The 19,835-nt window shown below is 50.1% G+C and overlaps 1 protein-coding gene across 3 annotated transcripts in view; it reads left to right on the forward strand.

Annotated features, from left to right (window-relative positions):
* The window catches only part of TNNI3K (TNNI3 interacting kinase), an 84,398-nt gene that overhangs the window by 60,864 nt on the left and 3,699 nt on the right, over positions 1–19,835 (forward strand). For 2 of the 3 annotated variants that reach the window (XM_074599209.1, XM_074599210.1), the window contains exons 21-24: positions 4,461–4,570; positions 9,454–9,513; positions 11,119–11,288; positions 15,418–15,497. In XM_074599209.1, coding sequence (XP_074455310.1) covers positions 4,461–4,570; positions 9,454–9,513; positions 11,119–11,288; positions 15,418–15,497 — 420 coding nt within the window. Of the gene's footprint in view, positions 1–4,460; positions 4,571–9,453; positions 9,514–11,118; positions 11,289–15,417; positions 15,498–16,581; positions 16,748–19,835 lie in introns of those variants that run through there. The other variant, XM_074599211.1, reaches the window with a different exon arrangement.

A 19,835-nucleotide genomic window follows, 5' to 3' on the forward strand; every position in this document is an offset into this window, starting at 1 on the left:
CAGTCTCTCACGTGCAAAAGGCAGCTCCCATAAATATCATCGGCAATTAACGTGCCGGCTTTGTATCTGACCTTCTACGCTGTGCTAGCTGCGTTTCATACCGCTCTATTTCTGACTGCCGAAGCGATGCAGAAGCCAAACAGCTGACTCAATTCTGCTTCAGGTTCTAGAAAGAACATCCCTTTACCTGTGAACCTGAGTTTCAGGTCTGAATCGTTTTGGTGTTTGTGTTCTCTCTCCGCTGGTCCTTGTTTCACGGCCATTTAACTGAGGATCAAACCGTACATCCCTGGGTGCAGTTCCAGTACACCAGCACCCGTATTATCAAAGCCTTCTGTGAGGACACCATTTCTAACGTTAATCTCCATTAATTCTGAGTTAACCATTTCACTCCCTTCAAATTACGGCCTAGATAGGACTAGAAGTCTCGAGAGGAGCTAAAGCTCACTGGGAGCATCTTAAATGAAATAAAAGGCATTTTAAAAAGGCATAGGGGTACTCTTTTTCTCTCACACTCTCCTTTTTCTTTATTTTTCTTCCCCCCCCGCCCCCCCCCGCAAAATGTTTCCCTTTCTCCTGACTTCCATGGGCTTGCTGGCTTTTTGTAAAGAGAAAGGGAAGCATTTTCTGCCCCTTCTCTCTTTGCTGGGACACTGTTCCTCGGGAAGGGCTCTTGCCTTGCCCTCCCCCTCAGTGATGGGCCCTTCCTTGCCTCCAGATCGCCAAGAGGTTGTTTGAATCCTGTCATAAGACGCATTTCCCAAAGACCGTGTTGGTGCCCACAAGAGTGGGGATGGTTTTCCGAAGTGCTTGGGTTTGAACCGGGTCTGTTCTCCCTCAAGTGAGCCCACCTGGCACCTGACCTGGAGTGTATCTTCCCCCCCTTCCATGGATAAGGAAACGGAGACTTTGTGTGCGGTCACAAAGCAGGTGATTTTTCAGATGCAACCGTCGTGGCTTACAGCTGGTTCCTTGTCTCTGTGGTACCTCAAACTGTTCTGCTTGTGAAAGATATATTTGCGCACAAAAAAAGATACTGAAGGTGAACTTCTGATTTATATACATATATTCAGTAAAAAGCAGCTTTGAGGGTGTTGTGTGTTTTATAGCCTATATAAAAGTCCCACATTTAAGATACCTTTTCAGACAACGACTGTTCAGTTAAATACAAATCCCATATTCTTCTCAAAGTATGTATTTCAAGGTGAGGCGTTTTCTTTATGAAAATTTTGTATGCTATCTGCAGAACGCTAACTCTAGTTATGCATCGCTGGCTTTTTTTATGGTTACCTTTGTGCAGGCTTAGAGGTCCACAAACCATTCTGGTGAGGTTCATTGAAATAATTAGGTGTCGAAAAGGAAATACGATGATAGCATTTGATTATAATGAAAACTAGATGTCATCCATTGAACTAAAAGTAGTCACCCTGTTAAAAGCAATTCCATGTTCTCTACTGCACCCAGTACAGGATCCGATTATACGAGAGGCGCACTGTACTGACCAAGAGATCCATTCAGCAGGTTTCTATTTGATGAATAGGAATAAACATTTTTATAGGTAATGAATCAAAGTCACCTCTTAATCTACCAAATAGAACATCTATTAAACCCGGTGTGTTCCTGAATTAAATCACTTCATTGTTAAGTCAAACGTAATGCCTTTGAGGTCCCCATCATGCAGTCCCGTGGAACCAAAGCCTGCAGCACGTCGTCTGGTTAGTAAGGAAACCAACTGAATGTGCTCAAAATCACCTGTAAAACAGACAAAATGGGGAAAAAAAAAAAAAAAAAACAAAACACCAAAACCATAAAAATGATGGTTTTGAGAAGTAACTGGAGAATGCAGGACTTTATTAAATTATTTATATTTATTAAATATAGAGACTACTTCTTTCCTGAGGTTTTTACAGTCTGCGGGATTGCATATACTTCAAATAGAGCAATTAGGCAGCCAGTTGGTAATTAATTGTATCATTATCAGATCATTATATTATTAAGGCCCAGGCTACACTGAAACCAGTTTAGGAGCCAGCCGGGACTCACCGGCAGGCTGGGACGGGGCGAGCGTGGTGCACAAGTAGCGCACAGCGGGCACAGGAGCTGCCTTTCTCCCTCACACACACACACCCCCCCTCAGCAGGACTGGGCTTGCGCAAGCAAACGGAGAAGGTTTTGCAGCTCGGGGCAGGTGGAAGATGTGTTTGATCATCCTTGTTGCCGCTCGTGCCTCGTTGCCACATCCTTTGGGGGCTGTGTGGCTGGGACGCGGGTGCTTCAGCGGGTGCGCTGGTGTGTTTGTTGCCCCCTTGCTCAAGCCGTAGTCGAGATGAGTGGGTCTGCCACCAAGTCAGAAACCCGGGAACGGTTCCCAGGCTGATCCCATCCCGTTTTCCTGAGAACTGTGGCTCAGTTCTTTATTCATGCGCTATGTATCTCTCATGTATGCTTGCACGAGGCATGACTGCAAAGGCATCCGTCTGTGCTCGAGGCACAGTCTGCACGTGGAAGCAGATGTTGGCAGCTACACGGAGAACAATCTTCCATTTAAAAGACATTTTGGAAGGCCCAGAGGGCAAGAGGACACCCTCTGATATCTGAAGGTCCTCTTCCTTGGCTGTCTTCCACAGGTGGCATTCTATTTACACCTGTAGAACTGTCAGCGTGTAAGCTTTGGGTAGAGTTTTGTGGGGAAACACGGGGATGTAGAGGTCTGGAAACGATAGGTGTGAAACTAGATTGAGAAACTCAACCATTGCATCCCACGTAGCAAAATTATTGCAAAGATGACACTTGCACGAGGAAAAGGCACGTTACGATCATAAACATGCAGGTATCCAATATAGGAGATGTCAGTTAACATTCTGCAGTTACTACAGTTGTTTCCCTGGTCCGTAAGCGAGAACAAATTGAAATAACGTTTTTTGCAGGTAGTTTGATTGGCAGGTAGTCATTGACTCCTCTCATGGTTTACAGTTGCTCTCACCCCGGAGACTGGTAGGATCGGACCAGCCAGTCAAACAGAAAATACTCGTAGTTCAAGGGTATCACGTAGTAGAGCTGGAAGGCATCGCTAAGTTCAGGGGCTTTTCATTTTGATTGCTTGTGAGAAAAATGTATTCTTGTCATTTAATTCAGCCATCCTAAGATACTTCTTAACAGATATATTTTTTTAGCTGAAGAAAATGCCTACTGACAGTGAAAGGAGAGCCCAAAAAATAGTGACACAAACAAACTTTGTAAAGTATTATAGAAGTGTACAGAGGCACACGGTGTGTTTTTTCCCTTTCTTTTTCTAATCCTGACCCCATTAAACTGATGGAATAAATCCTATTAACGTTGATAAGACGAGATTTTTGCCAATAGGTAATATTTCACTTACATTACCTTGGGCAGAAAAAATGGAGCGCTTTTCATTGCTATCTTAGTCTGATTTGCATTTGCCCCTTTTCACAGTGTCTGCTAGGCACAAGATGAACCCGGCAGTGTCTGAGTCAGGGCTTTGAAATCTTGTCGGAGTGGAATCACGATTCGGCAAACTGCACTCTCCGCTCCTGGCTACACAGAGCCGCAGTATCACCGGATTGCTCCGATATCAACATCCTGCAACAGCATTACGCAGACAAAAGCTGCTATGAGGACAGACAATGGCTGAAATTAATCTGTTCTTATGATGAATACTGTGATGAGAATGGGATATAGTTTTAAAAAAAATTAGACCATTCTTGTTACAATCTCATGTTTGCAATCTTACAGTTCCCTGCAATCCCACACACTCTGATTGCATCATTTTAAAGTGTCAGGCAAACAAAGGATTTTACTTAGCTTTCGATATGAGTTGAAAATACATTTGTTTTGACTTGAAAAAACTTTGCTCAAAAGGAACAAGAGGGATTAACCATGTATTTGGATTCACTGAACAGGTAAACTCCATTAGGAAAATGTTTTGGCAATTTTGTCTCAGTCAGCAGTGGCTTGCACTTATAGAAAGGCCCTCGTTAGATTTCTACTAAAGAAACACTTAGACTTAATTTTTGTCTTAGACTGTACAGAACTAGCCATGGGTTATTTTAAGGGTCAGTTACCAATTTATCTGCAACTGGAGTATGCCTGTCACCCTGTCTTAATGATGGAGATAATTTATGTTTTTAAAAGTGAGTTGAAAGTTAACTCGTTTCTTCCTCCAAAGGCTTTTTTTTTTTTTTTTTTTTTTTAGGGTTTAAGCTAAATTAGGTTCTGTTCACCCTTGCTGAGTCTTAACAGCAGTGTGTTTCCAGTCAGGGTTACAGATTACCTCAGCTCTCTTTACCCCCACCAGGGACTGGAAAGCCTCTTTTAAGCAACAGGTTTGTTGGTTCGGCGTTTCCGTACCTGCTGGGGTGTTTCAGTGGGGAACAGGCCGTGTTTGCTGGGAAGCCGTGCGATTGCTGCTAACGGGTGTGTGTGGGGCTGTTCTCTCACAGCGGCGGCGGCGGCGGACATGGCCTACCACCACGTGCGCCCACCCATCGGGTACTCCATCCCCAAGCCCATCTCCGCCCTGCTGATGAGGGGCTGGAACGCCTGTCCCGAGGTGAGTGTCCCTGCCGCGCGCCGACCCAAAACGGGCGTCTCTGCTTTGGCCAGCCACACACATCTTGTGGCACTGGGTAAGGTCTGGCGGAGCAGCCCGCTGGACACAGAGGGGGCAGCTCCGCAGCAGTGCAGGGATCCCATTAGTCCCCACCGTTAATCACCCCCAGTGATGACCCCTCAGACTTTCTCTAGACGACGGCACGTTCTGAGTAACTGCACGTGGGAGCAATTTGTGCAAACATCATCCAGGCCGTGTAGACTCTACCAAGCTTCCCACTTCTGCTGGGCTGAGTTTGTCACTAACACACCTCTGCCTCCGGGCAGGGCTGTCGGCATTGGAGATGCCATAACAGTGGACCAGAATTTCCCTGCTCTTTTGAAGAATCGCTTCACCAGAAAATTTCTTCACTGTCTTGTAAAGATGGTAGTTTTAATTACTGATGCAGGTTTAGTAGAATGGTCTAGCCAAAGACAGAGACGCCACATCCACAGAAGACGGAGCTCACTGAAAGCACGTCATGATAGCGTAGAAGATAAAAGATAAAATGCTGCGCCTTTTGAAAGCTCAGAACAGGTCCTGCAGTCTGGAGAAGAGAGAGGGAGCGGGAGCAAGCCTCGGGGGCCAAAGGCTGCGTGAGCAGCAATAACAAACGCAAAGCCATGATCAACCCAAGCAATAGGAAGACTGAAAAGAAGCTAAAGTACCCAACCATTGGGCTATCGTGTTTTGTTTTGCTTCCCAGCAGTCTTTGGCCAAGCACGGACTACGCCTGACTGTTCTGAGCCCGGGAGCTCACGTGAGATCTCAGCCCCAGGTGGCGTGGCCGCAGGCAGCGGTATGGCCACAGGCAGAAACTGTAAGACGAAAGAGGGGGTGTTCGAGGACGGCTTTCGGCAGCTGCACAGAAATGAGGGTCAGCACACAGGAAAACGTGTTCCCCCATGTCAGCCAGAGAGGGAAACGTAGGTGACGAGTGTGAAGTGTTCTATGGGATCTGAGGAGAGAACTTGCACAGCTGCAACTGTGACGGGTTTTTCAGTCTGTCTGATTATCCCACCCAACTCAACGGCATTAAAGAAAAAATTTGCAAGTGCTCCCTTCTGAGATTGTAGCATGGTGGATAAATAACATCATTGGTTTATGTTGGCTTCTGCTATTTCTGCGCTAAAGAGAACGTGAACTAACTGAAGCAAGGTGGCAGAACCCCATCACCCTCAGACTGGTAGCCTTCAGGGCCACAGCAGGATTTAATGGTGCTTGACACCACCCGCAGTAGAGGGACAACAGTGACCCTCCCCTGACTAGGCTTTGTCCTTGTATCTCTGTCTTTGTATTGAGTGTCAAATCTCCCAAAGTGGGGCTGATAACCAGCACTTTTCCAACACTACGTCCCAGCTGTATCTCCCGGATGGATGGATTGTGCACAGATATGCGTGTTTGCACATGAAGATGCAGATTTTGGAGTGTGGGGGCGCCTGTGCTGGCTGAGACGAGTCGGGGCCGTCCTACTGACAGTGTCGCTGTTCTGGCACTTGTAGAGCGTAAGAACGATGGGTTTGTTCATAACTTTTGGGCTTTGGCAGTGTTCCTTGCTGATGGAAAATAGCAATCAGACAGATGAATGTCATCTCTGTGAAGCATTTCTCACAGAGGACCATGGAGATGGGTAGGTCCTTTCTGTGCTTCCACGTGTCAGCCGGGCAAGGGTCCCCCTGTGCTCTGTAAAGCATCTTTGCATGCGCGCTGCAGCCATGGCACCGCTGTTTTTGCACGTGGCTCTAAACTGCCTGAGAAGTCAAGAAATGCCCTCCAGAGACTGGGAATTTTGGAAGGTTTGCATAGAAAATGTCCCACCATGTGGGTCAGCTGCTTTATGAAACACGTTGCAGGGAAAGGCTTTGTGTTTGGAAACGTTGTTGGTTGGTGGGTTCGTTGGTTGGTTGGTTTCCTGGTGCATTCTGGCACTGGAGGTCTTCATTGATCAACGTGGAAGTTCCATTTCTGATGAATGGGAGCGGATTTTGGAACCTGTGTAATTTTCTGGTGTTACAGGAGCCTTGTTTCTTACTAAAGTTTCATATCACTGAACCAGATGCCCTGACTTTGAATTTCCTACTGGAAACAGAGTCCTGGGTTTGTGCCCTGGAGCCCCTTTCCTAGTTAGCCTGGCTTAGAAAGACACGTTATCACGTGCCTAACCTGTCCTTGTCCTGGGTATTTGAGAGTTTCTTACCGGGTTTAGGGGACTAACGCACATGCTTAAGCGCTCTACCAAGGCAGTGGGACTCTGGGCAACGGGAGCGGTGGGCTTTGCCCCCTGCTGTGTTCCTTATGGCTGCGTACGCAGTATGGTGGCGTGGGAATTGCAGATAAAATGTATTTGCAGCACAGGGTGTAGCTAGTTCATTTCATTGTCAGTTTATTTATTGTTATTAGTGTTTTCTGGATTCTTGAATATACTCTTGTCTTTGCACTTTACAAGATAACGTTAGGGCGGGGGGGGTGGTTTGGTTTGTTTTCGTGTAACTATAAAGTAGCTGCTAATAATCATCAGCAGATAACTTGCATTCTGTTTAAATTTATTAATGAGATGACTTAAGGAAGCACTATGTAATGGATATAGTCACTGTATCTTGTTAGCATTTCCACAGCTCATTTAGCCCCACTAAAGAGAAACCATCTTTTTAGAATCCGAATGCACTTTGTTACTCGCCAGTATCCCTGCGACAGCACTTAATCTTGCTGATGTTCTGGAGCTGCATGGTAGAATTATGAGGCAATTGATAGCTCAATAAGCCAGTGGAGGGCTTGAACTTTGCACAAGCTGTGGGCAAAAACTTATTAAACTGGGCTTTATTAAAGGTGTTTTGCTACCATTCTTGGTTACAGAGGGTTTGAATGACTTCTGAGGGCCCTGGCACAGTCTCAGGAGGGCACTGGGCAGAGAAAAATAAAGCAGTGTTATCACCCTCTCGTCAGCGTTTGAAGGTTCGCTGTGCAAAACTCCCGGTACAAATCTCGTGAAGTGCTGTGCAGTCACTGCAGAGATTAGCAGCAGTCCTTTCCAAGGCCCTCACCGAGTTATCTGGTCTGTATCGGCATCCCTGGCACAGCGGTGTCTCCTGGGCGAACCGCTCCGGAGGGACCGAGTGCCGGTAGGGAAGCACCAGAACGAGCAGAATGAGCAGAATATCTAGGAGATAAAAAGCATCACCGTATCGATATCCATTTTACAGCATCTCACTGTAGGTGCATAAACAAAGACGTTTACTTGTGAGAGGTTATTTGGTAGGTGAAAGTGGTGAATTTTGGGGCTCAATGAGTGTTCACAGGTCAGAATTCTCCAAGAGGTTTTCTCAGTTTAAAAAAAAAAAAAAAAAAAAAAAGAAGCAGAAAATGGAGTGTATCTGTATGGATTTTGATGAATGTCTATGCCTTACCTCCAAATTTGAAAATTTATCCTTTTATTTATCTTTAATTTCATTCAGGGTTCATCCCAACTGAAAACTTGTTCCCATGTGTCATGTCACTTACTATTTATCAGGCACTTGAACATCTGGTTCCCAGAAACTTTTGACAGTGGTTGTTTCCAAAGGCAAACTGATGACTAGAAAATTAGACAGTGCCTCTTAAGCAGCATTTTTCATTAGCTATTTTAATTTGTAAGCTTTAATTAGAGTCAAAGTATTTGCCATAGTACCTGGGGCTTAGTTCCGTAAAGAAAATAAACATTGTTTTAGTTTCATTAAGTACAACTCTAATGTTACAGTCATTTCTTCCGTGGTCCCCGATGGGCTCATCCGACGGGCTCCAGTCAGGGGCAGGAGGAGGATGGGGACTCTCGCTACCAGCAGGAGCAACACCAGCCAGGACACTGCTGGGGACACCAATAAACACACTTTTCTCCCTCCCTGGAACTTAAAATGGACTGGACATTTTCTTTCTTACCCTCTTGCGACAGAAAAGCAGTTACCACCCATTGTGTTACTGTACTTTCTCACAGAGGGCTAAAACCTGAAGTTTTATTTGTGCGTATTATCCCTCTGCTGTCGCTCATGGATGTGAGGGCTGCAGGACTGTCCTAAAGCTCTTAAATTGTGCCTACCTCTTGCAGGCATCTTTGTTGAGGAAGACGTGGGGATGGGAATGAGGAGCTTGTTTAACAGTTGCTTAATTCAGATATTCCCAGTCCTCCTCTGTCAAACACGCCGTATGCAATGCTTCAGTTAAGCCTGAACTCGCCTGGGAAGACTGTGCCGTAACCTGGAGCAGGGCATTGACCGGCAATAACAAGAAGGAGGTGTATTTGCCATCCCCTCCGCGGCCTGGCCCTGTCCCTGGCACGGCCTCCACGAGCTCCTGTGCCACACAGAGCCCACCCAGACACAGCCGTGGCCGGAATGTGCTGGGCAGGTGGTGGGGAGCGGCGGCGCGGAGCGGGGCGAGTCCGCCCACCAGGGAGGGACAGGGCGGCCGAAAGTGCTTGTCCGCTGCTCTTCACCGCTCTGGCTGCGTGCAAAGTCTCGTTTACGGGCAAGGAGGAAACACACCGAATATATAATCAGAGACAAGGATTTATAGTTGGTATTTTTGTAATCTTATGATCTAGTTGTTAACTAGCTTAAATCTAATTGTTACAGAAAAAGAGAAGAATAATGCAGTTGAAGTTGTTATACACACACTTAGTTGCGTAGCTTAGTGCTGACCTTGCAGCTCCCATCAGATGCCCCAGCAGACTGAAAGCGATGCCATGAGATTCGGAGAAAGGGAAATGGAGGGGAGCTGTGATTCGTCACCTGTCTGTGAGTCAGTGGAATCACAGAAGGTATGTCCCCCCTTCTGTTTCTAATGCAGCTCCGCTTTTTCTGTGGTGTTCACAGGGGAGACCGGAGTTTTCAGAAGTAGTCGCCAAGTTAGAAGAATGCCTGTGCAATATTGAGGTAAGGACCTGATATTGAGGCAAGGCCGTCGGTGCCTGCGCTGTGGGTCGGGAAGAGCAGCAGCAGCCAGGGAAAAGCGGCTGTGGAGCCTGTGGGCTGTGGGAGCTGCTGGGTGCCGTTGCCGGCCAACGCGAGGCCGCTGTCAGCAGCGGTTTGTCGGGGGGCGGGAGGAGGCAGGGACCAGACACCGCCGCGAGTGTTGTGAGCTACTCAGAGAGGGCACGAAGGGAGCGCGACCAGGGCCGTGGGGAGCCGCTTCACGGTACTCCTGGGCAGAATCTTTCGCTCCCATCCGTCCTGTGCAAGGCTGCTGGTTTGAACAGAAGAAAAGACAAACTGGCCAAGGCCCTTGGGAGACAGGTGACAAGAGCGAACATAAGAAGGACAAATGCAAAGGCGATTCCTGCTTTGGACTGTGGCTGTGACACAGACGGATGAGACAGCCTTCAGCCTGGTGTAAGACACGTGGTCAAACAGAAAGTAAATGATGCAGGGCTGCAATTCCTGAAATTACATTTTCTCTGTGTGTTCGTGTGTGTGTATGCATGTTAAGAGGGTTTTAAAAAAAAAAAACAAAAACAAAAAACAAACCCTCCTTTTAAAATGTGTCGCTGCTCTTGAGTTTAAGGGTCAGAAAAGACACCCATAATCTATTACATCTCTCCATGTTCTGACTGCAACTGGTTGCTCCATGCGTAGGTGGAAGCTATTAAATGTAAAAAAAGCGTGAAGCACTGTATTGCGAGAAACTGTGTCATCTCATGGGAGACCTGGCTTCTATGATACGTGGGCAGCAGAGCATGCAGGGAGAAATCTGGGGTGAGAGCTTGCATACCAAAAGAAAAAAAGAAAGCATTATTTCACTGGGGAGTTAGACCAAAGCTCCACAGTGTCCAGGGCAAAGCCTTGTCTGAGAGGAGCTTTAAGGAACGAGATCTCTAGTAAGTTAAGTACTGCAGCCGACGAAGGCTGGAGGTAGAGAGTTTTCTCTCTCCACCTCCCCCCGTCTCCTCTCTTCTCTCTTCTCCTCTCAGCAAATCATTTCTGCTCCGTTTAAGTGTCTCTGAAAGCAGGAGTGGCAGAGACATTTTGTGCCAGCAAGTCTCGGTCCCCACTGCTGCAGGTGCCTGTGTGCGCGGTGGGTCCGTACGTGCAAACACACGTGTTGGTGTGCCAGCCCTGCAGTTACGTGGCCCCGTAGTCTGAATTCTGGCCCTGGGGCTCTCGGGCAGGAGGGCTGCGACAGGGTGGCACTGATGCCTTCCCCGGACAGACGGGAAAGCCTGGGCCGGTGGCTTCGCCGGGAGGCAGCGATGGCTCCAGCTGCACAGCGAGCACTGGTGAGCCAAATAACCCATGGCTGAGCTAAAGCGTGTCTTCTGGAAAGCCATCCACCCCAGCTTGAAAACCCCAGGCAATGATGGATTGACCGCTCCGTTTGGCAGGCAGCATCCAGTTCTCCTCAGCTGATCAAAGTCAGGAGGCGCTGCGTTTCCAGCCAAACTATACAGGAAATGAGGGACACGCAACTTAGGAGAAAGAGCAAAGAAAGTCTTGTAAATATGTAATAACAATGCCGCTTTTTTTTTTTTCTTTTTAATCCAGTTAATGTCTCCGGCCTCCAGCAACAGCAGCGGTTCTCTGTCTCCCTCCTCATCGTCGGACTGTCTGGTGGCACGAGGAGGTCCTGGCCGCAGTCACGTTGCGGCGCTGCGCAGCCGGTTTGAGTTGGAATATGCCTTGAATGCACGAGCTTACGCCGTCTGGTCCCAGAGGTAGGTGCCAGCGACGGCAGGGCCAGGGAGAGCCCTGAGCTGAGGGGGACAGGAATAGTCCTGCCGCGGGGACTGCCCCCACCCCGGGCATGTGGCTGCGGGGGCCGGCGGCAGAAACGCAGCCCGGGGCTGATCCACTGCCGGGGCCAGCAGGGGAAGGACCTCTGCAGCCTTGTCTTCCTGCAACCGCAGCACAGGGTGTTTGGGTGATCTGAATGCTGCGGGAGCCATCCTGCTGCCAGGACAACCGCTAAGCATTTGCATTTTTCACTGTGAGTAACATAAAAATAGTAGAAAATCAAGTCCTGCCGTGTACGGGTTCTACGCACAGTACCAGTGCTTTGTGTAGCACCGCGGCAGTGAAGGTCCATCCAAGGGGATGGGGGGGGTGGTCACGAGCTGGATGTACCTTCACTACCTGCCAGCAGGTCTGGGAAGGCCAGTGCTTCTGTCACAGTGTGTTTCCCAGTTGAAAAATTTCACCAAAGAAAAGCTAAAGGACACATTTTTTCTTTGGAAAAAAAAATAAAGAAAAAATATCCCATCAGCGACAAAGAGGGAAAATCCAGGTTAGACCACGGGCAGCATTTCACACCAAATGAGGTGCTGGAGGCCTCAGGTGGCGCTGGGGCACAGAGCCCCCCAAGCCTCCCGCACAGCGTGGGCACCGCTCACCCCTTGCAGAGCTGCTCGTGTAGTGACTCCTGCAAAGTAATGCCCGTCAGGGGAGCTTTTTGGGGCTGACAGACCAGTTTGTTATACTGGAGGCAGTATAACCTCTCCATGTTGTCTGAAAATAGAGAGTGCGTCAGTGCGTCGCATCACAACAGGAGGGCAGGGCTCATCCCTGTGAGGGGCGGAGGTACACGCTGAGCCCCCCTCTCCCAGCAGGGATCCAAGCCCCCCGGGGCCGTGTGAGTGATTTGCTGACTGACCCCTCCAGCGCCGCTGGTTCTCGCTGCCGAACGCTCGGCGGAGACGTCCCGTGGCCAGGAGGAACAGGGCACGTGTGGGAAAGCCCAGCTGAAAACACTAGAAATAAGCGAATTTGGGAAGAAAGGTCACACTGAAATGCCATGATGATTATTATTGACGAGAAAACTTGTTTGCTGCTGCAGTGTTACAAGTTGCATCGTTATGTTCTTACAGCATTGTTACAAGTGCTGTGAGGAGCAGCTGAGGGAGCTGGGGGGGTTCAGCCTGGAGAGAAGGGGGCTGAGGGGAGACCTTCTCGCTCTCTGCAGCTCCCTGAAAGGAGGGGGCAGCCAGGGGGGGTCGGGCTCTTCTCCCAAGGAACAGGCCACGGGACAAGGGGAAACGGCCTCAAGTTGTGCCAGGGGAGGTTTAGGATGGATATTGGGAGACATTTCTTCACGGAAAGGGTTGTCAAGCCTTGGCCCAGGCTGCCCAGGGCAGTGGTGGAGTCGCCATCCCTGGAGGGATTTAAAGCCGGGCAGACGTGGTGCTGAGGGACACGGGGTGGTGGGGGTTTGGGCAGTGCTGGGTCAATGGTTGGACTCGATGATCTGAAAGGTCCCTTCCAACCCAGGTGATTCTTTGATTCTGTGATTTATATGTATATGTGCCCTTTATGGAGTGTACAACTCGTGCCTGGCCAGGTGTCTGAAAACTGTTTTCTATCATGGGCTCACCTCTGTTAGATTCTCAGTATTAGTGGATTTTATTTAATGAGAGGGAGTTTTGTGGACAGGAAGAACACCCGGTTCCCTGCCCATCAGAGCCTGTGATGGAGATAAAACATGGGGAGAGACTCGTGACCCCGGAGAGCAGCGGTGGTAGAAAAGCAAAACAACTGAAGAGCTGCCATTTTGTGATGTTGAGTTTCTCAGGTCTGGATTTTAGGTTTTGGGTGTTTTCATCTCGATCTCAGGTGTGACTAAGGGAATGAAGCAGGCTGTGCTGCTGGCGGAGGGTGTTGCAGAACTGGGAGAGAGCACCACCGGACGGGTGCTGTCACCCCCGCCCATTGCAGGCCCCGGCAGCTCCCCAGGGAAGAGCGTCTGTGCCGAGAAGGGCAGGGACAGACAGACAGAGAGCGAGGTACAGAGGCAGGAGACACAAATGCCAAGTCCCTTTTCCTTAAGGAAGAGGAAAAGGAGCTCAGCCTCCCAGAGAGCAGGGGGTCAGCATTGCCCGGGCTGTTCCTACCACAGTCCCTCCTAAAAATTGCGTGTCGTTCAATTTACGACCATAGGAGGACAGGAGAACTCCTGACATTTTTTAAGGCAAAGTCACACGTGGGTTCTCTCTATTACTGTGCTGTTAAGTTGATATCGGAGGCGGTCTGCCCCGCCACTCGGGACGCCTGGGCTGGAGGGCAAATCTAGCAATCTCCCGTCTATCCCACGGGGAGCAAGTGCCGTGAAAATGAAACGGTGCTCTCAATCCCTGCCAGAAGAGAGGCGCACCCAGCCTAAACCTTAGCCTTTAGCACCGTTTAGCAGCCAGGCCAGGTAACGGCAGAGCCCGCCCTGCCCTGGCGGTGGCTCCGGTCAGCCGGGAACGCAACCGGCCAGGACAGGGGAGCGACATGAGTCGGTCCTTCGCCTGCGCGGGGGCTCGTATGGAGAGGCAGGAGGCAAACACCTGCAGACAGGCACTGAAATCTTTTACGTGAAAATACAGCTCAGACCTGAAACCTTCATCTGGCAAAATGTGATATCCTATAAATTGCATCGCTCTTGCCGTCTGCCGCTGGAGCGGGACACGGAGGGGGGCAGCGAGGTCAGGATGAAGGCAATGTCAGCTAGACTCTTATTTTCTGTAAAGGAGCAGGTTTTGCTGTTGAGTTTAATAGATTTGCATGAAAGGAATAAGGAAGTGCCGTATCTAGGTTAGTGCAGGCACCAGAGAGAGAAAAGGGGCACTTGCAAGTCCCCTTCTTGCCCCGTGCAGCTCTGAGGCTCGTTACCCACCGAAACGGGCTCCTCTGTAGCCCCAGCAGTTGTTTCAAGGTGGAGTCTTTTATGAAATGCTCTGCCACACAAACTAACAACATTCAGATCTATAAATAGCACCCAGAAAGGTTCACCCAGAGGCACAACACATGATGAGAAGAGTCGCCCTTTCCACTTGATGACTTCGCATTTTAGAGGTTGAAAGGCAGATTGATCAGTTTTGCCAGGGAAAATATTTGAAGAGAAAGTGAAGCTGATGTCACGTTACTCCGCAGTTAGTGGAATTCAGCAAACGCGATCCTGTTATCCTGTCAAAACCGCACAGAGAGATCACCAGAAAGAATATCTTAGTGATTCCTCAACAGAAGCCAGAAGCACTGTTAAGTTTAGTCTAGTGGTGACAGACCTTTGTTTTTTAATATATTGTGAGATAAGTAATAACCACAGCGTCTAATTAAGTTGATATAAAGTTCTTTTTAGTACTGTGCCTTGTGCCTGCACCACGAAGAGTGTCAAAGCCCGGGAACCGCGGCCGATGGTGTTTTCAATTAAAAGCTTCTCAAGGTTTTGGCAAGCACACTCGGTGCAGGCCGAGCGAAGGCACCACACTCTTCTCCTGGAGCCCTGAAATACAGCAGGTCCTGTTCAGTGCCCCGGTCAGGCGTCAGATGTGGTCAGGCATTAAATTAATAAATTGACTAAGGGCTAAATGAGAACAGTTTGGGCTGCTGGGTTTTGTGTGAGCTTGGTCTCTGTCCGCCGCTGTCTGCCCCAGTGGCAGCTCCGTAGGTTCAGGGATAAATAACCTGTTGGCAGGACAGTGGTTGGGTCGATGGCTGGAATCTTCCTTGCCAGGGAAACTTACTTGCAGGAATCTGTTAGCAGCGATGCATAAAATACATCACAATGATCCTGGACTGATGCCTAGAATTGCTTCTAAAGTAGCAGCGTACAATTGTGGAGCCCAAAACAGTAAATTTGAGCGAAGTTACGTGGAGAATGGATGAAATGCAAGCATGCGTGTGATTCACGTTCTTCCTCCATCACTTTTCCTTGCTTTTTGTTTACTGCACATGCCAGTGGCTGGGCTTCGGGCTGATGTATTTCATGTCACTGCCTTTTCCTTCCAACTCTGTAGAAAAAGTTCTCCTGGTCTGGAGATGTGACTTTATCAGTCTTATCTCACCTGACGCCTCCTGCCTAATTTGCAGCACTGGGCAACACCCTCCTCAGGGTCTGTCTTTGGATGACATGAGGAGGAACTTCCAGTACCCACCCATCGACAAAAACGGTGAGTTAGTGCAGAAATCTCGGTGTGTTTAACCCGCGCAGCACTACAGCTCCCGAGGCACCAGAAGTCCCGTGAGAAAGCTGAGGTCGAGTGGAGGCGGCTGGTTTTGTCGGGCAGCGCTGGCGAGGTCTCACCCTCTGCGGCTCCTGGCTGCTTCACTGTCTGTGCGCCACGAGCGCTTCGGCACGGGGATGGTCCTTTCTGGCTGCGAGCGTGGGTCTGTGAGTAAGGAGAAGGTGTGGCATTATACCCTCAAGGCTGCTTCTGCAAAAAGTGGGCAAGACAGCCCTATTTCTGGAGTGCCACAGGAGCATAAAATGCCACGAGACCCTTCGCACTCCTCTCTCAGAGGGCATCCCATCGTTCTGCTCCCCTCCAGCACGGGGATGTCCTGACTGCCGCTTCCTCCTGCCCGGCCCCATTGGGGTGTGAGTTTGTGCATTGCCACACAAACAGCTTTCCAGCATTTCCTAGCCCCTGCGTTTGCAATCATCCCTGGTAAACCTCTCGTGCCAAACATCCTTTGCTCAGGTCTTGCCTTGCAGGCAGCTCCTCGGGAGTCTGTTTCTCGCCCACCTTTCGAAATGGCTCAGGAACTCACTGGCTCTTTCTTTATGGTTTCCCAAGTGTAGAATTGTCACCGGCTTAGAGCAGTTTTTAGCCCAGCAGCATGTATGTATAAATAAAACCTTAAAAGAGAGAGCGTACAAAAATGTAGTTGGGGTCAGGGTGGTATCGAGCAGAGTGGATTCAGGCAGCTCGGGTAAACTTTCTTTTTGGTGTGGATCTGAAGGTCAGACTCTAAGTCTCACCTTCGTGACGACCTTCATTCGCACTCGGCTCGGCTACTGCGTCCCAGACAGACCTGCCGGGGCGTGAAGCCGCGTCCAGCACGTGCAGTCAGGGTAGTAGGTGTCTCACGCTCAGGTGTGGAGCAACCGTACGTCCCCGCTCGGTACCTCTGCAGCAGCGCTGGACGGGGACGGCGCCTCCTCCGTGTGTGCGTTTGGAAAGGGGCTGCATCCCCCGGTGCTGCCCCTTCCACCAGCCGCTCTGTTCACCTCAACGTCCCAACCTGTCCCAGGGCCATGTCACCAGGACGTCACTGCCCTGTTCCATCGCTGAGACACAGCCGTGGCACGGCACGTACCAGGGCACTGCAGGACACCCAGTGACACCGGATGACAAACAGTCCCTGATGCACTCTTACACAAGCACCATGGAGCCGGCAAAGGACAAGGTTTTGGCACTGCCCGTGTCTGTTCTGAACACTGAGGGGGGTTTTTCTCATAAATACTCATCTCGGGCTTTGGCATGTGATGGACAAAGGAGGCAAACAAAAATGGCAGGAGTCATGAGGCTGACGTGGAGGAGAACGACAGTGACATCCCCAGTAGCAAGGAGTGGGGCTGGGCTTTGGTGGACACCACAGACTTCTACGGAGAGGAGTACGCCAGGGTCGCTGCCGCCCCGGCGTGCCCAGCAGGAAGGTCCCTGTGCTTGCTGTGGGCAGAGGTGTTCTGTGCTGCGGAAGGTCTCGCCGAGGGACCCCCACGGGTTATGTACAAGGAAAACATTCGTTTTTCTGTATGCTCTGCGCCTACGTACGTCGATTTACAGTGTTGTACATGGACTTCAGAGTGTCGCCATCCTCCCTCAGAGCCTGCTGCTGTCCCCTGCCCTGGGACCTTCTCACTCCTCTCCTGGCATCTGCTCCCACTTTTCTGCCACTTTCCAACCTGTTTTGTCACCAGGAGGATTCAGTAGTTTGTTCTGCCTGAAGCACGTACCAGAAGCTCATCAGCTCATCATCTGCTGTTTTTCACTGGCCTCAGCACGGCTCTTGCGCTCCCTCCCCTCCCCTGGACCGAGCACACTGGGGGAGAAAAAGAGAAAACCTGGTCATATAAATATTTACTGAGCAACTGCTGACAGCAGCGTTGATGTCATAACAAGTGGTGAGGTAATGACCTTTGAAACTGAAAAAACAACACAACTTCGCCGTGACTGGTGGTGTGCAGATTGCACAGCTCAGGGAGCAGTTCCGCGGGGCTCGGCTTTCATCAGGCACCTGGCAGCTGGAAGATTGGAGGAGGATGAAAACACAAACGAAACAGAAATGTTTAGCAAACTCCTGGAGTAAGCCCATCCAGGCAAGACCGGAGAGGGCTTCTCAAGTCTGTATTAAAAAGGGACAGAGGGGAATGAAGGGCTGGTGGAGAAGTGACTCTCCGTGGCTGCATTTTAGCTGTGGGATTAAGCAGTGATTTCAGTCTCCACTCACAAGACCCCAAGATTTATTTTCAAACATATCTGTTCCTCGTACCTGTTTCCAGGGAAGGGACCCAAAGCATGGGATCGGGAAGGAAGGTGGCCCCAGCCAGAGCTCCACAGTGCTGGTCGGGATTCCCAGGCTGTGGGGCACAGCTCCATCCCTGCCAGGAGCCAGCCCAGCTGAGCCTTGCGGTAACTCAGGGGACGATGGCAAAAGCCAGGGCGGAACAGAGGAGGGCGAGATCCTGGCTGGACACGACAGGAGTGGAAAAGCTGCTCCTCGCCACGTGCTTCATTTCAGCAGCGTATGCAGCTGGAGGGTGAGTCCCGCGGTGTCCCCAGGACACGTATCTCGAGGAAGAGCAGCATCACCGTCCCTTGTTGCAAAGCTCCGGAGGGCCCCGCAGTACTCCGCAGCCCGGCGCCGCTGCTCTGGCTGCGCCCCAGGCTTCCAGCTCCGGGTGAGAGCGGTCCAGGGCTGCGACGCCCAGCAGCACGCCAGGAGACAGAGAGCCCTGAGCCCTTTCTTATTAGAGTCCTTGGTCTAATGATTGCAAGTATTTGCACTCTTTATTTATGACACGTAAACCAATTTCACTGCTGTCTCTCCCCATTCATGTCCATTTCGATCTTTTTTCTTTCTATTTGCTTTTTGCCTAATGTTTTCCATTATCCTCATTTGCGCTTGCAGTCTGTAAACAGTAACGAATACATTCACAGTTTTCCTTTCTCAATAAGTGCCTCAAAAGCACCGTGCTCCCCCCCCCACAAGAGCCTTTGCGATGGTGAACAATTTTCTTCATTGAGTGCGTTTGAAAATAGAAATTCTACAAATAAACACAGCCCTGACTATTCAGTGAAAGCGAAGGACCTGCTCTTCACGGGAAGCTTCACAAATTGTGAGTTAAACAGCACCTTGAAAGCAGTGAAATCACCTGGGGCAGAGGCACAATGCCCAAAGAAATTTGTATACCCTCTAAAACCTAAGATAGGTGTAAACACGGAGTTTGACGTTGGCTTCTCCTTGCTCGCCGCAGCTCTCGGACAAGCACATGGTGCTGCTGCAACACTTGCCAAAGTCTCCCTCCCAACTCCAGAGAGCCCTGGCCAGGCTCGCGGCACGGACGATGTCCTGCAGCAGGAGCAGGACGCGCACGCAGGGAGATGATATGGGACAGTGCAGCCCAGGCGGTGGCACAGCACGGCGTCACCCCCCGGCACCTGCTCATCCGCCGGCACAGGGATGCACCGCCAGCAAGGGAGGGACCCCTGCGGGAGAGGCAAGGCACGCATCCTCAACCCTGGCATGAAACGCACAGGCACTACACGGAAAAGAAAAAACCATAGGATATAACATTATAGTGTTTATTAAAGCGAAGGTTCCCTACCGTGTGGCAGCAGCAGGGTACCTGAAGGTGTCTCCCGCTCAGTGTGACCAGTGTACCGCGGCACAGAGCAAAGTATTGTCACCACGGCTGGAGAGGTCCTCAAAAGTACGTCCTGCTCTCTGTGCCCCATCACAGCCCGTCGATCCTGGCGTAGGCAGGGACGCACCATGGCTCCGGCTTCGGCGATGACAGGTGCTGCCTTCCCCCCCCGCCATCCAGGGCACATCCAGCAGGCGCGAGACCACTCGCAGCGTTAAGGCCCAGAATATTTAGGATATGAAAGAGAGTCCCTCAAGGGAAAGCTTCGCTGCCACATTCCAAAGCACAGTGTCACGATTAGGAGATAAACCAAGGTTGCTTATGGATTACATCTTTGGGATGCCATGGTCAGTACTGTTGTAATTACCAGAGCCTTCATCTTGTGCAGCTGCGTATCTTCTGTGTTTGGCAGTAGGAATTTGGCACGCAGGGGCCTCAGCAACGGTCCCTAACCTTTCTCCCACCCAACCCTGCGCCCCAGGAAGTTTTTGTGTTCTAGTTTCTCAGCTCTCTTGTTTCCTGAGCAGCTGAGTGTCTCTGCACTATGCCAGTTAGCACGAAATTTGCGTTGGCTCCTCTGGGTTGTTCATGTTAGACCAGTAAAACAAGACGCGTGGGAGCAGCTGGCCGGTGCCAT

Source organism: Larus michahellis, chromosome 8 (genome assembly GCF_964199755.1).
Source record: "Larus michahellis chromosome 8, bLarMic1.1, whole genome shotgun sequence".
NCBI classification, from domain to species: domain Eukaryota; kingdom Metazoa; phylum Chordata; class Aves; order Charadriiformes; family Laridae; genus Larus; species Larus michahellis.